Here is an 18,436-nt window from a genome sequence, read left to right as displayed (position 1 = left end):
ATATGTATATGTATATGTATATGTATATGTATATGTATATGTATATGTATATTTCATATATATATGAAATTCTCTTGTATATAGGAAATAAAGTCACTGGCTCATTTTCCACCAGGTCTCCCAAAAGAAGAACCTAAATCAGTGGAATTCAATCCCTTTCAATATTCCTTCTTACTCCCAGCCCCACTCACTCACTATCAGCAACTCAGTATCTGCCCCCTGGAGTTTCCCCTGCCAAGCATTCCAAGCACCCCAGTGATCATGGGATCCCAGCCCAAATCCCAGTTATTCCACCTCCTCCTCAGTAATTTACCTGGCATTCCTCCTTCCTCCTCTTCCCCCTTGCCCACCCAGTGACACTTTGACACTTGGCCTCCGGGGAGTCTCCCTAAAGACAGGCAGTCACTAGTGAGCACTGAACACTGAAAGGGAAGAGTCAGGGCAGCCTGGTGTGTGGGAAAGGATTCCAGAGCTAGCAGATAAGGAGTCTCGTCAGCATCTGTCAAATATGTCATCTCCCTCCAGCATCCTTGTCTCTTGCCTCCTGGCTCCTGCCAATCCATTTCCATGCTGAGGCTGGGGGACTGAGCTCAGGTGCAAATCTGGAAAGGGATTCCAGAGCTAGCAGATAAGGAGTCTCGTCAGCATCTGTCAAATATGTCATCTCCCTCCAGCATCCCTGTCTCTCTTGCCTCCTGGCTCCTGCCAATCCATTTCCATGCTGAGGCTGAGGGACTGAGCTCAGGTGCAAATCTTTAGAAGCCTAGGCTCCTCGTGCCTGGTCCACTCCAGACTCATTTTCGCCAGGAATGTCACTATCCTTGCTTTTTTTCTTTGAAAACTTTCAAGGACACTTGGAAGTTGAGGTTGGAGATGGAATCCAAGAAGGGAGAGAAATTGCTGTTTGCTCAAATATCTTGATTTCAGTGCCTTGTCTCCACTGCACATCCCCAAAAGCCAAACTTAAAACTTCAGGCAATGGCAAATAGGGTTAAATATCAGGAAGACTTTTTCAATCTTAATGAGGTCGTGAGTGCCTCCTGAAACCAGGGGAGATGGGGGGAAAGACGTGGTTGGATGACCAAACATCATTTCCTGATATATGCAATTTTTACCATTGAGATGAGTGGCAAGCCTTTCTGGATTTGAAGGGAAACTTCTTGGCAGAGACCTGAGAAGCCTGGGCAGCCACAAGAGGGTGGCAGAGAATGACTCTCTCTGCAGAGCTAGCCCTGGGCCCTCGGCGCTGAGATAGGGCTGGGCTCCCAGGCTGGGGGAGCCCTGGGCTCCAGCAACAACACACAAATTTCTGATTTTGGAAATCCCTCCTGCAGTCCTCTCCTCTGGCATCCCTATTCTCATTGGCCCCTGAAATTCCATCACCTACTCAGCCCCCTTCCATTTTCTGGTCCCAGTACTGTGGGCTGTACCACTTTTCAGAGAACAGATGACATCCTGCCTCAGAGGTGATGCTTCACAGGGTTCCAGCTGATAACTAGAGCCAGAACTGGAACCCATGTTTTTTTAATTCCCAATACAAGGGTCTTCCCATTTGTGCTGACTGCTGCTCGTAAAAGAAAAGCATACTTTGTAGTCCCCAGTGGGAAGCCAGCTCAGAATGCTAGGTTTATAAAACTCATGTCAAAATATACCTTTTCCCATTTTATGTATGTTTACATACATGACTGGTGCACAAAGGACTGTTAGCCACGGAGCACAGACACGTACACCACAAACACCATGCTGTGCACACACTCACCCTCAGCACACACACCCCTCTGTCCCTCAGAGTCCCACAGCCCCCGCACCTCCCTTCCTACTTCCTGAGCTGTAAGAAGAACTTCTCCTCATTCATCATTTGGTCTTTGTCTTGTGTTTCCAGAGGCTCCTCAAATCTTCACACAGGTAAGAACTTTCCTGGCTCTATTCTTGGTTCCTCGTATCATAGCCTCAGTTTCCCCTGGCACTACTTGGAGTCACAGGGAAAACAGGAAAAACTGGTGGTTTCTGATCTCTCTTCTATGAATCTGCCCTGTTGACCATGGCCCTCCTTCCAGGAAAGGCCTGACCCATCTGTGATCCACCAGGATTCACCCCACATCCTCTCAATGTCCCTACACTCTGACCTACTTCTCTATCCAGAAGTGGGGGTGAGGGTGCTGGGCTCTAATTTTACAAATTCAGCCTGGGCTTATTGGGCACAAAGTGCAAAAGGAGGATTTGAGTTAGACTCAGTAAGAACTTCCCAGCACAAGGGGTCTGAAAGCCTCAGCTTGTGTGAAATTCAGTAAGAAAACACATATGGCTTTACCAGAAGTCTCAAAGAGACAAGGACTTGTTTTGGACCTGTCTTGGTGGTACTGGCCAGAAAGAACTTTTCACTGTGATTCTGGTCATCCCAGCCTCAGAAGGTGGTTCACAAAGACTTCTGGGGACTCTGTGGCCTCAGGCAGAATAGGTGGAGCATAGAGCCAGGAACAGCAGCCTGGTTACATCATCCCAAATCTTGGGGGTTGGAGGGTGCAGAAAGTATGTCTGAACCCTCCACTGTCTGTCTACCTTCCCACCCCATCCCCATCTCTTTATGGCCCTCCCTGGTCAGAGCAGGGCCTCTGAGCTCTTCTAATGTAAGCCCTGAGCTAAAGCCTCAGGAACCAGTCTCCACCATGCCTCAGACCTGGGACCCTGATGCCATCCCCTTGTGCCTGGCAGGACAGACACGTCCACTGCTTAGGCTACCCAACCTCTCACACCCCAAGTACAGACAGCCTTTCTCTTCTGGCTTCCTGCTTCACCCCACCCCATACCACAGCCTGAAATCTGGCAGAAGTTTGCACAAATCAAAGACATCTTCAGCTATGAGTCTTCAGGCTTCACTGGGACAGCACAAACACATATACACATGTACAAATGCACCTGCACACATGCAGATACACACACACACAGATACTCACAATTATACATATGCACACAAACATACCCTCAAAATATTCACATATACACACTTATACGTCACATTGTCACATGTATGCAATACAAAGACACATATTCATGAACTTATACATTTACAGAAGGGCATGTACATCCAAACTTATACACTCTCATACACTCATCAAACACCCTTGTACACATGTACACTATATTCTTTTCTTCTAAAAATCCAGTGCCCAGTCCTCTAGATTCTAGAGATCTAGAATATCCAGGAGAAAACATGTAAACCCACAGGAAACATATTTTCAGTTTCTGGGCCCATACTGGAACTCCTTTGCTATATTCCCCTTCCTGCCACAGTCTGTAGGACTCTGGCCCACAGCATGGAAATGGAATCTGCAGAGATAACTCATTCCTTCTCTCAACAGACACTTTTGAGCACCTATCTGACACTCCTCACCTCACCTTGCACTCCCACAACTTCAGCTAAGGCAGTCACATAAAAGAAAAGAATAAAACCTTCTGCCCAGTGGTATTGTGAAATTATAAACCTTCTTCCCAGTGGTATGGCTCAGAGCCAAGGACCTGAGTTCAAATTCTACTTTTGCTTCTTAATGTGCTCTGTTACCTTGGGCACTTGATACAAACTCTCTGATCTTCAGTTTCATCATCACCTGTAAGATTCAATTAATAACATTTCCCTAATAATTCTGGGAGGATTAAAAGACAGGTAAAACGTCCATCAGCAAAGTGTCCACCCACAGAAAGCAACCACATTCCATCTCCCAACCTCCGTGGTGATTATCTCCCCTAACACACTTCCAGTCCTGCTGTCCTTGACACAGAAACCTGGTCTCTTTCAGCCACAAATCTTCAGTTGTGAAAACTTCTGGAAACTTGATCTCTGGGTTGCCTGACTCCATGGAACTCACTTGCCCCAACCCTGACTCCCACCCCTCTTGGCCCATTATTGCCCCTTTCCAGGTTAGATGTTCTTTAATAACCTTTAATGCTGCTGAACTCAGCCAAAATACTAACGATGAAATGCTGAGCCTGTGAATCGAAGGATTTGAAGTGCTAATCATCTCCAAGGGAGCCGTCCCAGGGAAAATCTTCCACTATTCTTTAATCCCTTACCAACACCCTGAGCCCACATGATTAACTAACCTTTCTTAGTATACCTATAAATCATGCATCCTTTCTTAGAAAAGAACAGAGCCTTCTGCACATCATGAAAAAGAATACAGAAACTTGCACCACACCACCCACCCTTGTGCACCAAGGAACTAGACCCCCTTGCACAATTTCCTAGAACTGAGATTACATCTGTATCTGATATTATCAAGTATGCATGTAATCAAGCAACATTAGGGATCACTGTACTCCCTTTGCTGATTAACTGCCCTAAGTTCCTTTAAAATCCCTGGGCTAGGCAGAGACCTGGGAGTTGCTCTTTGGACAAGAGTCTGCCTTCTCCTCAGGTAGATGGGCTCCTGAATAAAGCTCATATTCCTTTCCAAACAAACCTCCCCTCTTGAGTGTTGGCTTTTGGAGCAATGATGGGCAGCTGAACTTGGGTTTCAGTGACAAATTTTGTCGAGTCAGCTGGGAACCAGTGCCCCTCTGGTGTCCAACCCACCGTGGAGCAGTTGGCCTGTACCATGCCAGGGATCCCTCCTAGTCTATTGGGCTAATAATTCCTTGGAAGACCACAAGAGAATAGCTGTTCTTGGCTAGTTGGTCTCTGGGAAGGAATTTGAGGGATCTGTCCCTGCTGACGTCCAGACTATTTAGGTCTTAGGGAAAAGGCCTGCTGATTCCAAACCTAAACTAGCGGCCAATTTTGTTTTTGCTTTGAATGGAAAGGAAAGGAAAATTTGGTGACGCTAAGGATCTTTGGTATTTAACTTCTATTCATTATTGGAGAGTGAAATGCAAGGACCAGTGAACTTCAAGCTAAAACTGCAAAAGCTGAGGCTTTGAATATGGAAGACAGGAGCCAGGACCTGGGTCCTAGCTCAACTTCCATTTATCCCCAGTTTTCTTGTACTTGGTCTTCTTGAAGGGGTGTAAGGTTCAATTGGGACAGCATATCCATTATACCTCCACCTATATGTCTCTCATCTCCTCTCTTCCCCCACTGAGTCATTTCTTAAGAGTGACAGGACTTCTTAATCTTGTTCCTGAGAAGAGTACAAACACAGAAAAGCACACACTACACAAATTAAGTCAGGTAATTTGCATACCTGGGAAAGGAAGAAATCTCTTCTTCCATCTCCATAGTCCATTTTCCTCAATGTACTGATGCTATATTATGTAATATCTGTATTTCCTCCTTCTCTGGACAAGAGATGCTGTGAAATGTCAGATGTAAAGTAAAGTTTGTCATAAAAAACCCTCATAAAAAAGTACTGGCATTGGAGTGGGATTGGCGGGGGGGGGGGGGGAGTTCCTACACTGTGTCTGCCTTCAAATCATGTGCAGATCATTCCCCCTTCAGGGGGTTTGCTTCAAGTTTTCTAAACATGTAAACAGAGACATTCAACTCCTCTTTCCAACTTTGCTTCTGTCAAAGCCCATTGCTTTCCATGAAATTAGTTTCACAAATGACCAATTTCTCACAATCTCAAATCTAAATTCCTTCACTGGTATAGTTTTAAATTCTCTTCTTTCTGGGATGGCCCAAATAGAAAGTCTCACTTGGGCGTAAAGAAGTAAAATGTCTTCCCTTAGTATCTTCCATGAGGGGTTCTAGGAGAGAGGTGAGGTGGTTACATGGGTGGTGTGCATACAAGGGCTGCTGTGTATCAGGCTAGAAAGTAAAAGACAGGAAGGGATTGCATTGTGGCTGCTGTTTTTCTTTCTCTGCAAACCTCTTATGACTGCAGCAGATTTATAGGGGCTCCAAGCAGCCCAGTGTCTTAGCTATAATCTTCCCAGGAAGAAAACTCATTCAGGTTCCGTTGAGAGGTGATGAAAAGTAAATATCAGTGTTTGGTACAAATATATCAATGAGGGTGGGGGGCGGAAAGCAGGCAGTTCCTTATAGCTGGTTGAAGTCCTTCAGGATTTGTGTACATGCACTCACACACATGCACACAATACACTGCGCGCGTGCACACACACACACACACACACACACACACACCATATCCAATAAGTCTAACAAATATGCACATGTTTCTAGACCTAGCAGAAAGAGGTGGCCCACTCCTTGGCACGTATTTCCACACAAATTCAAACACATATGTCCATATAGTTTGCACATACACATGAATTTCAATGAAGTTCTTTATTCATTGAAAATTCATTGAATAAGGGTGGGGCACAGTGTAGGTGAATGAGAGAATTTGTGAATATAAGCTTCCATGTGTCACTAAGTGTCTCTCTGACTACATGCCACAAAAAAAATAAATTGTTTTTTTCATTTTTCATTATTTGGAATTTTCTACTGTCTTTCAACTACTCTATGCCATCAAGTTTCAATGATCATCAGTCCTTTACTGAGCCACTACTCCCTGCAGAAGACAGCTGAAGGGGTACAAATCCTAGCTTCACTACTCACTTTACACAAGTGGCATAACCTCTCTGAGCCATAGTTTCAACTTTTGTAAAGTGACCAAAACAATACTCACCTCATAGAACATTTGTGTTAAATAGATGAGTATGTAAAGTGTTTGGAATAAAGTATAGGCATAGTAGTCAACAAATGTTATTATGCTATTATGTTTATCATCACTTTGTGGGAATTAGAGATATGAAGAGATAATACATAAAAGAGATGTTCTTTTCCCTTAGGAGGTTTTTATTTTTTTTATTTTATTTTTTTTCAATATATTAAATTTATTGTCAAATTGGTTTCCATACAACATCCAGTGCTCATCCCAAAAAGTGCCCTTAGGAGGTTTTCAAATCTCATCAATGAGACAAGATAAATACATGAAGAGATGAAGGACATGGAAACTTAAAACTCTTATTTGAGCCCTAACATGCAATTTATTTCCTAAATCCAAGCCCTGTTTTATCATTTTTAGTAGATTTCAATGCTTTAATAAGATTTTTTTTTTCCTTTGGTCATTCATCACCCCCATGTTTCACCACTTTACATACACCACATATCCATCCCACCCTTGCATTTCACAAGTTGACAGGAGAATTCTTTGGGTAAAGGAGATTGTGAGAGTTCATTTTGTAAATTTCCCTGTTTCTTGGCAGAGGACCATCTGAGGATTCCAAACCCAAGTGAGACAGCCATACCTATGGCCAAAGAGCCTGCACTCTCCTGTCTCCCCCTTCACCCTCTAATCTCAGAAATTCTTCCTTATCATCTATCTGAATATGTTTTCCTTGAATAACAGTCTCTCTTATCACCCATTCTGATTGAGGATGAGGTACAAAAACCATCAAAGCCTGAGGAATATTCTCAAATGCCCCCTGATAACATTGTTCCAGTGTTTATCAGTTCAGGTCTCTGGAATTATAGGTCTCATATATTTTGTTATTAGCCCAATACAATCATCAAAATATTCCTTAAAAAGGTTTAATTTGGTCCCTACCAGGGTACAGCCCTTTATGTAGTCATCTTGTCTCTCCTTAAAACTTCTGAAAGAGGAAAGCACCCTAATTCTCCTGAAAGATAGTTAAAAGGTCCTATTTCAATCCTCCCAATTTCCATAGCCTCCTAAATTAGTATTATCACATTATCACCCATATGAATAAGAAACAGTACAACCTTGAGGTGGATCATGACTAAAATGAACTAATAACTCTTCAGGCCATCACATGAAGTAGGGGTAACAGAATTGACAGCTCTCCTAACCCCACAATACTTGCCCCAGGAGAGCCCCCGAGGACCAGGCAGACTCCAACATGGGCACGGCAGGCATTTTCCTAAAGTGGCAGAGTGCCAAACCATGGCACAGTGTCTGGTGTGGGAGGCCTGGGGACAGGAGGGCAGCCAAAGCCAAGACTTCTCCCCCTTCCTCAAATTCAATTTTCCCAGCCTTGGCCCCTCCTCTTGTGCTCCCAATTCTAAAGTTTTCAGACCTTCCATAGTGCTCATCTGAGGCAACTGTCATCCATCATCTAAGGTGAGTTCTTCTGAAACCTGAAAGAACATACAAATACCTTGGGAGACTGTTGAAAATGCAGGTTCTGATTTAATAGGTCTGGGTTGGGGCCTAAGATTCTGCATTTCTAGCAAGCTCCCAGATGACACCATGCTGCTGGTTCATGGACCACACTTTGAAGACCAAGACCTATGTGACTTGTAACAACTTCCTCCCAGGGAAAGTCTATCTGTCCACATCCTTCTGTCTGTCTGTCCTCCACATGGCAATAGAGAATCATATCTCATCCTTTTCTGATTCAGCAATCTCACTCCATGACACAATACACAATACAAACCTGGCTCATAAATTCCCTTCAAATGCAAATACAAACATCCCTCACAAGAGTCTCATTCTTGCATGACTCCTTTTTATTTATTTATTTATTTTTCAACGTTTATTTATTTTTGGGACAGAGAGAGACAGAGCATGAACGAGGGAGGGGCAGAGAGAGAGGGAGACACAGAATCGGAAACAGGCTTCAGGCTCCGAGCCATCAGCCCAGAGCCTGACGCGGGGCTCAAACTCACGGACCGCGAGATCGTGACCTGGCTGAAGTCGGACGCCTAACCGACTGCACCACCCAGGCGCCCCTGCATGACTCCTTTTTAAATGTCTGTGTACCCTAGAATTACTGTCCCTTTTATTTTCCAATTCACCTATGTTATTTTATTTCCCAAATTGCTCCATAGGCATCCTCCTCCATGAAGTGTCTCTTGACCAATATCTCATTCTCAGTTTCTACTCATACCTTCCCTTCCAAAGTAAAGATGGCTTCATCCTTATACAGCTACTAATACCTCCTATTTCAGTATATTTTTCTTCCCATTTTGGGTGTAAGTTTTCTCTCCCCAAATAATATTAGATGTTCTTATAAGGTTTTTGCACCAGTCTTTATTTTTTTAAACATAATTGTCGAATTCATGTATCAGTTCTAGCAGACTTTTGGTGGAGTCAATCGGGTTTGCCATGTATAAAATCATGTCATCTGCAAAAAGTGAAAGCTTGACTTCATCTTCGCCAATTTCAATGTCTTTGTTTCCTTTTGTTGTCTGATTGCTAATGCTAGAACTTCCAACACTATGTTAAACAACAGTGGTGAAAGTGGTAATCCCTGTCTTGTTCCTGATCTCAGGGGGAAAGCTCTCAGTTTTTCCCCATTGAGGATGATGTTAGCTGTGGGCTTTTCATAAATGACTTTCATTATATTTAAGTATGTTCCTTCTATCCAGACTTTCTTGAGGGCTTTTATTTAGAAAGGATGCTGAATTTTGTCAAATGCTTTTTCTGCATTGACAGGATCCTATGGTTCTTTTCTTTTATTAATGTGATGTGATGTATTCCATTGATTTGTGAATGTTGAACCAGCCCTGCAGCCCAGGAATGAATCCCACTTGATCATAGTGAATAATTATTTTTATATGCTGTTGAATTCGATTTGCTAGTATCTTGTTGAGAATTTTTGCATCCATATTCATCAGGGATATTGACCTGTAGTTCTCTTTTTTTTGCTGGGTCTCTGGTTTGGGAATCAAAGTAAAGCTAGATTCATAAAATGAGTCTGGAAGTTTTTCTTCCCTTTCTGTTTTTTGGAACAGCTTGAGAAGGGTAGGTATTATCTCCACTTTAAATGTCTGGTAGAATTCCCCAGGGAAGCCATCTGGTCCTTGACTCTTATTTGTTGGGAGATTTTTGATAACTGATTCAATTTCTTCACTGGTTATGGGTCTGTTCAAGTTTTCTATTTCTTCCTGTTTGAGTTTTGGAAGTGTGTGCGTGTTTAGGAATTTGTCCATTTCTTCCAGGTTGCCCAGTTTGTTGGCATATAATTTTTCATAGTATCCCCTGAAAATTGCTTGTATTTCTGAAGGATTGGTTGTAATAATTCCATTTTCATTCATGATTTTATCCATTTGGGTCATCTCCCTTTTCTTTTTGAGAAGCCTGGCTAGAGGTAAGAGACTCTTAAAAAATGAGAATAAACTGAGGGTTGATGGGAGGTGGGAGGGAGGGGAAAGTGGGTGATGGGCATTGAGGAGGGCACCTGTTGGGATGAGCACTGGGTGTTGTATGCAAACCAATTTGACAATAAATTTCATATTAAAAAAATAAATATAATTGTCAAATTGGTTTCCATACATCACTTGCTAATCCCAGCAAGTGTCCTCCTCAATGCCCATCATTGCTTGTTCTGCTCTCTCCCCCAACCCCCATTAACCTTCAGTTTGTTCTCAGTATTTAAGAGCTTCTTATGGTTTGCCTCCTTCCTTCTCTGTAACTTTTTTCCCCCTTACCCTCCCCCATGGTCTTCTGTTAACTTTCTCAAGATCCACATGTGAGTGAAAACATATGGTATCTGTCTTTCTTTGACTTATTTCACTTAGCATAATACCCTCCAGTTCCATCCGCATTGCTGCAAATGGCCAGATTTCATTCTTTCTCATTGTCAAGTATTATTCCTCAGTTGATGAGTGGATGAAGAAGATGTGGTTTATATGCACCTTTATAAACAGTCTTTAAAAACAAAACAAAACAAAGAAACAAACAAAAAACATCTAAAGGAGTTGGTACCTGTATGGGTAATCCTGCCCATAGGAGGCTTCCTTGGAATCACCAATTCCTTGTTGGGAATATGAGAAATTTCACAAGTAAGAAAGTAGCTTACTATCCCTCGCTTGCCAAGCAGGACTCAAAAATAAATACAGTAGAAAAACACTGGCTCTTCTATGCCAACCATAAAACTTAGACTATTTTAACCAGAACTGCAGGTGTCATTTGGAAGCACTTGATTTTCAGTACACTAGGTGCATCGAGAGTGCTGGCTGTGCTGGTCTGGAGGAGAGGCTGCTGAGTTGGCTCAGAGTCAGTCTTGCCCAGTAAATGAGCAGTTGCCAGGTACAGAGGGGTGGAGTTTGGCATAAGGGGGTCCTGCCTCTACTGGGGGTCTCTGTGCTGCTCTCTAGGGTCCCACCATGTTGATGTTGGTGGGAAAGTGGAGCCACCCCATTCCCTTGTTCAGGCAGCCCTTATAGAATAGCTAGGGCAATCAGCATGCCCTGTGACACAACTATCCAACGTTTTTCTTTGGCAAGTGCCTGGGATTCAAAATTCAAAGTCTTAAAGGATCTGGCACCACGCAGATCCGCCCCCCTACCCCCCATCCCTTAGATTAGAGCCTCTCCACGCTGTGTCTGTTGTCCTTTTCCCAGAAAAATAGCCCCCTGCCTGCTTAGTGCGTGGAATCTATGGTGTAGCATATCTAAAAAAGCAGCAACAAGGTTATATGCACTCTTGGCAAGCCCTCTGGGTGAAAGACCTTTTGCTGATGCCTAAGGGGTCTTTTGTCCTAAGTACTCCAGGAAGGGGACTGTTCTCTCCCAGTGAGCCCCAGAGATCTCTACACCAAGACACTGCCATTTTTCTCTCCCCCAATTCACTTCTATGCACCTTGTACAAGCCACACTTTCCCACCAACTTTGGAAATCCTTCTTCCAGTCTACAGATCAATTTCCTAGGTGTTCAAAGTGATCTGACCTCAATATAGCTGTGTTTGAGAGATGAGGAAAGCCTAGGGTTTCCCTATTTCTCTGCCATCTTAACTCCTCCCTCAAACTTTAAGTGATTTAAGAAAGTACCTGTTGTACCCATGCTGGAGCCAGTCTCCTGTTCAAGAATTCCCTTGAGTCAGATAGAGCAGGTTAGGCCTTCTATCAATTTTGGTACTTTGGCCCCCTCCCTACATACCATAGAAATAGCTGGTGTGGGACCAGGGGTGGTTCTGTGAGGCCGTATTTTCCCTTTTGCTCTTTCAGTAAACAACACTGTTCTTACTGTTGGGTCTACAGGAAGAGCAGAATGTACTTTTGCCCTGAGCAGCATTCTACTCTGATAGAAAAGACAGGACAGTCACCAGAACTCAGGCAGAGCCACACAAAGGCAAAACTAAAAGTGCCTGGGTACAGTTCTAGATGCTGGGTACAGACCTAGAAACAGTTCTAAATATAGTACTGGATGGAGAGAAAAGTTGTTTGTCAAGGAAGTCTCCCAGAGGAAAGTTTTAAAGGAGTAGCACACTGCTAGCCTGAAAGGAAGGGAAATTTACTGAACCAAAGAAATGTGTAAGGCTCAATTATATTTAACATAAATTTATTATGTATTCATTATGTGCCTGGCAGGCAGCTGAGTGCCCTGGGGTGAACAACATATACTCATAACTTATGATCTGCAATCGGGGAATAAAGAAAATAAAGACACACAGATAACTGTATATGTATATATGTAAATATGTATATATATACATATACATATTTTTTAATTTCAGTTTTATTGAAGTAAAATTGACACAAAGTTGTAAGATATTTAAAGTGTACATTGTGGTGAGTTGATAGACATATACATTGTGAAATGATTCACTATGAGTTCCCCACTGTGAGAGGATTAATGATGGCATTTTAATCTGATTGTTTCATTAAATGAAGATAAGTGTTCAAACTGCATCTTTGTTGTCACCACTTCGTCTTTACACGTGGAAGAGCTTCAGCTGGAGCTTTGGTTTTCCGTGTGTGGTCCCTGGAACAGCAGTGTCAACAACACCTGGGAATTTGTTAGCAGTACAAGTTCTGGGCCTCACCCAGGCCCTCTGAATTCCAAATGCTGGGCATGAGAGGCCTGAGAAAATTGAAACTTAAAAGCTTAAGTTACGGGAAACTGAAACCTAACCAAGCTTAACCAGCTTGTTCCGCTTCTGTACAATTGCTTGGCGCGCCCATGTATTCCTGATCAATCATTATTGCCTGGCACATCCGTATATTCTTGATCAACCATTGTTACTTGGCACATCTGTGTACTCCTGATCAATCATTGTTGCTTGGCACATCCGTGTATTCCTGATCAATCATTGTGATACCTGTACCCCCGGTTGTGGTCTGACCTAAAGGCAGGAACCAATCAAATACTGTTAAGTGTCCAACTTTAAACACCAACCAATCGCAGCTCTGTAACTGTGGAAAATTCCTGATTTCCCCATGACTTGTTTGTACCTGTCTATAAAAGGGGTGTAAAAACCTCTCTCAGGGCGTCTTGGCATCACCGGCAATGGGGGCGCAGAGGTCCAGGTTTGAACCTGCAATAAATGACCCTTGCTGCTTAGCTTTGACTCTGGACTCTGGTGGTTCGTTTTTGGGGGTCTCTTAGACTCTGGGCGTTTCAGGCACAGGGCCCATCATTCTGTGTTTTCACAAACCTTACAGGTAAGGTGGCATTTCCTGAAGTGAGCACCACTGACAAGAGTAATATCCCTGACTTCTTTTATTGTGAATTTGATTAGTGAGTAGAAGAGACAGCACTGAGCATACCTAGCTCAGCCCCTTCCAGTTTTAGTTGATTTTCTTTTCTTATCCAGGGCCAACCTGCCCAAAGAACACTTGCATTCCAACCTGAAACACAAGTGAATCTAATAAGAGAAAACTCTCTCCCGTGGTGGGAGTTGGGGGTGCTCATCATTACTTGAGATGAGGAGTAAGTCTGTCTAATTTAGTGAGGCAGGATTAGCAAGACAATCAAGGTTCATATTTAAAGCTGATGGCTTAATCGTCTGTCTCTAGGTCTTGATTATCAATTGCTTCTGAAGATGGGAGGAAGAAATGGAGTGTTATTTGTTGTACCTCTACAGTTCCAACACTTAGTTATAGTGAAAGTGGGCGTGCTTCATATTCACAGTTAATGCAGAAGAGAGATCTGACTGGGAGAATCACAGGACAGAAGAACCAGAGGACATCCTAGAATTTTTTAGGTAAAGATAACTTTAGAAATGATCAGTTGTTAAGACCTGGTTCTTTGAAAGAATTAACAAAATTGATATCCCCTAGCCATATTTATCAAAAAGAAAAAGGAAAGGACCCAAATAAATAAAATCACAAATGAAAGAGGAAAGATCACAACCAACAATGCAGATATACAAACAATACTGAGAGAAAATTATGAGCAATAATATGCCAACAAATTGAGCAATCTGAGAGAAATGGATAAATACCTAGGAATATAAACTACCAAAACTGAAATAGGAAGAAATAGAAAATTTGAACAGACATGTAACCAGTAAAGAAATTGGATCAGTAATCAAAAAATCTTCCAAGAAACAAGAGTCCAAGACCAAATGGCTTCCCAGGGGAATTCTATCAAATATTTAAAGAAGAGTTAACACCTATTCTTCTGATGCTGTTTCAAAAAATGGGAAAAAAAATTTCTAATCCCATTCTATGAGGGATGATTCCATCCCATTCTATGTTGATTCCAAAACCAGACAAAGACCCCACGAAAAGGTGAATTACAGACCAATTTCCCTGATTAATATGGATGCAAAAATTCTTAACAAGATATTAGCAAATCAATTCCAATAATTCATTAAAAGCATTATTTACCATCATCAAGTGGGATTTATTCCTGAGCTGCAGGGATAGTTCAATATCTGCAAATCAATCAATGGATACACCACGTTAATAAAGAAAAGATAAGAACCATATGATTCTCTCAACAGATGCAGAAAAAGCATTTGGCAAAATACAGAATCTTTCTTGATAAAAACCCTCAAGAAAGTAGGAGTAGAAGGAACATGCCTCAACATCATAAAGGACATATATGACAGACCCACAGCTAATATCCTCAGTGGGGAAAAACTGAGAGCTTTCCCCCTAGAGTCAGGAACATGACAGGGAGGTCCACTCTCACTACTGTTGTTAAATTTTTTTTTTCAACGTTTTTATTTATTTTTGGGACAGAGAGAGACAGAGCATGAACGGGGGAGGGGCAGAGAGAGAGGGAGACACAGAATCGGAAACAGGCTCCAGGCTCCGAGCCATCAGCCCAGAGCCTGATGCGGGGCTCGAACTCACGGACCGCGAGATCGTGACCTGGCTGAAGTCAGACGCCTAACCGACTGCGCCACCCAGGCGCCCCTCACTACTGTTGTTTAACATAGTACTGGAAGTCCTAGCCTCAGCAATCAGATAACAAGAAGAAATAAAAGGCATATGAACTGGCAAAGTAGTCAAACTTTCACTCATTGCAGATGACATGATACTCTACATGGAAAATCCAAAAGACTCCACCAAACAAAACAAAACAAAACAAAACAAAACAAAACAAAACAAAACAAAACAAAACAAAAACTGTTAGAACTGATAAGTGAATTCAGCAAAATTGCAGTATATAAAATCATGGCCCAAATTTAAGTGGAATTAAGCAACTAGGCTGTGCTGGATCCCATAAGCAAAGTAGATAGCAAACCCAATCAGCATCCAGATACCAACAGGGGACCAGGTGTCAGCTGTCAGCTGCATCATAAGGCAAACATTCACAAAGATGCTCAGTAGCGGGAGGAAAGGCACAGCAGGGACCTTAAAGTGAAGGCAACTGGAGCTCTGTGGCTGTCTCCAGATGACACCAGTGAGCCCAGTGATGAACACCAGGAGCACCACAACCAGTGAAATCCACACTGGGTTTCCAGAAAGTAGAACTGGCCACTGGGCCAGCACCAGGCAAAGAAGAGTGAGTGGCAGAACAAGCAGTAATGAGCAAACATGGACAACCCAGCCAGAGAGTGGAGTGGGGGTGGAGCTGCCTGGAAAAAGTAGTCGCTGTAGAGTCAGCCTCTCTGCTGAAGGTCCATTCTCCTCCTGCATCTCTGCTTCATTTGCCCCATTCTTCACCTCAGGCTGATACCTGAGGATGAGAACACAAAGAGCAACCAGAGAATGAGATATCAGGGACCCAATTGACCTGAGGTCCAAGAGATCTGTGAGTTTAAAGAAGAATATCATGACGGCTGCAATAATTCCAAAGATCACAGCGGCCATGATGGGGGTGTATGTGCCAGCATGGATCCAGGCAAGGACAGGGAACAGGAGGCCATCTGTTGCCATCTTGTATATCAACTGCTTAATGGGTAACATAAAGCCCAAGATGCGTGCAGAAAGACTACAGAAAAATCCAAAGGTAAAACGTAGTAGCCAAGGGCCCAGCCAATATGGAGAAATGCTTCAGGCAAGGTGTTCCCAGGTTGAAGTTTGTAGTAAGGCAACATAAGTGTAAGTGCTGCAGAGACACTAAAGTACACGAAAAAGCAGATGAGCAGTGAAACCACAATGCTCATGGGGATGGAACGCTGGGGATTCTGGGCTTCCTCAGCTCTGGTAACAATATTGTCAAAACCAATAAATGCATAGAAACAGGTAGCTGCTCCACGGAGAATCCCTTCAAAGCCAAAAGGCACAAATCCTCCATAGCCCAGGGTGGCCCAAGCTTGAGGTGTCATTGAGTCCAGCCTTTACGTAGTCCTCTTCTGTGAGCTTCCAGTTGTGCAGGTCCCCTTTAATGAAGCCAGTGATGATGATAAAGCTAAGAATCAAAAGTTTCAACATTGTGACTGCTCTGCTAACCAGGAGAAAGTGATTAATCCTCAGAGTCGGCAATTCCATGAGGAACAACACAAGGCCCACAACAAAGAAATCTAGATATTCTGTAAGGACACGGGAAACGTGTGGTGCAATGTTCTCATGCAGGGTCTGAGAGATCCTGTTCTCACGCAGGTAATCAAAAGCTAAGTTCCATGTCAGGGCCACCATGGCTGTATCAGCAACATAGGAGAAGATGAGGTTCCAGGCAGTGATGAAAGCCCAGATTTCACCTATAGTGATAAAGCTGTAAAGATATGCAGAGCCAGAATGGGGAACCTGAGAACTAATCTCTGCATAGCACAGCCCAGCCAATACAGAAGATAGGCCGGCCACCAAAATGCAGATCACAAAAGATGGTCCTGCTTGATTGCTGGCCACCTCACCAGCCAGGACATACACACCTGCGCCCAATATGTGGTCTACACTCAGCACCACTAAATCCAGAGTGCTCAGGCTTATGGCAGTGTCATAAGGACACTGTTGCTCCTTAGGAAGTCTGCGAACCAGTTTTTGACCAAATCTGCGAAATGCCTGACACAGCATTGTAGCTGGAATTGAAGAGGGTTCTAGGAGCAGAGAGCTGTAGCAAGCACAGGAAGCCTGGAGTCTGGGATTCAGTTTGATGAAGCTGAGTTACGTCGAGCTGGGTTGGGGCTTCCGAGTTCTGTTGCTCAGATTTCAAATCTGCTGCTTTGTATTTCATCTGCTTTATGCTGTCCCTCCATAAAGCCTAAGTAAACAATAAATATTTACTAGACAATGGTGTTCTACCAACCAACCCAAATTCAGAAGTCCCATGTCATCTGTTGCAGCCCAGAAACTGACACCAAAAGACATCATAAAAAAAAAAACCTGCTTTCCCCCCACAAAAAGTAACAAATATCTCCAACATTCTCCTTTTTTTACACACTGGATGATATATTCCCATTTGGGTTCATCTAAGTCATGTAGCTTCATGTACTAATCAAGCTGTAAAATGCAGCAGAGCATGAATGTATTATGCAATAATTCATGCACCAGATGTTTGCAAGGTGCTTGGGCATGAGTTATGCACATTAATTCACAGAATAAGGGCCTCATTGTATTACAGAACCATTTTTAAAATAATAATCTGAGTTTAAAATACTAATGTTGGTCCTCCACTCTTAAAACTCTTAACCCCCAAATCAGCTAGCCAGGTTTAGGTATCACTTTGGTCCTCTTTCTCATCATTCGGCATCATCCATTAAGCTGTACTAATGGCAAAGAATGTACAGTTCAACCCTTCACATTAGCCATATAGGCTCACAGAGGCACTTTGAAAAGAGGAAGGAGAAGAAGAAGAAAAGGGTGGGGCTTCATAACTCCCTGCAAGAACCAGATGAACAGGTTGTCTGGTGAAGAGACAGTGGAGAAACGGATACAGCAGCCAACTGAGGGTCCATTTCTAAGAAGGGAGCAGAGCCAGAAAAGCTGTTTTGTGAATTGTGATATTCAATAATCCTAACCCAAAACAATGAGACAAAAATTAACCACAGTTATATCTACAGTTAAGAGAGTATGATGGGTAGGGAGAAACAAAATTAAGTCACCTCGCTCAGTAGCTCACAATGAAAACAATTACTTCTGTATCCTCCCTCCCTAGGTTCCAGGAGAGAAGGAGAGCTGACTTATGCAGACAGTCTCCTCTCTGGCCCCAAGATGCTCTATAAACGCCCTGAGCCATCTCTGATGTCAGCTCCCAATGGCTTGGAGAATCTGTTCTGCTCTGTGAGCTTTATTAAAACACTCACTTGTAACTCCCTATTAATTTTTCACAAGGAGTTATTTTTAACTCACCCAAACCACTCTCTGAATATGCCTATATATATACATATATATGTGTATATACACATATACATGTATATATATACATATATACATGTATTTACATATATATATGTATATATATATATATATATATAT

General features: G+C 42.8%; 2 protein-coding genes across 2 annotated transcripts in view; both read right to left on the bottom strand.

Annotated features, from left to right (window-relative positions):
- The window catches only part of LOC121038833 (cationic amino acid transporter 3-like), a 124,851-nt gene that overhangs the window by 58,019 nt on the left and 48,396 nt on the right, over positions 1-18,436 (bottom strand). The window lies entirely within an intron of this gene.
- The window catches only part of LOC121038834 (cationic amino acid transporter 3-like), a 104,835-nt gene continuing 101,602 nt past the window's right edge, over positions 15,204-18,436 (bottom strand). Inside the window, 3 exon segments of the mRNA XM_040488717.1 lie at positions 15,204-16,032; positions 16,035-16,329; positions 16,331-17,222. Of these exon segments, the coding sequence (XP_040344651.1) occupies positions 15,275-16,032; positions 16,035-16,329; positions 16,331-17,035 (1,758 nt within the window). The 5' untranslated portion in view covers positions 17,036-17,222 and the 3' untranslated portion in view covers positions 15,204-15,274.

The sequence above is a fragment of the Herpailurus yagouaroundi genome, unplaced genomic scaffold (genome assembly GCF_014898765.1).
Source record: "Herpailurus yagouaroundi ecotype Mexico unplaced genomic scaffold, PumYag 166, whole genome shotgun sequence".
Classification (NCBI taxonomy): domain Eukaryota; kingdom Metazoa; phylum Chordata; class Mammalia; order Carnivora; family Felidae; genus Herpailurus; species Herpailurus yagouaroundi.
This window is presented reverse-complemented; position numbering and strand designations above follow the sequence as displayed.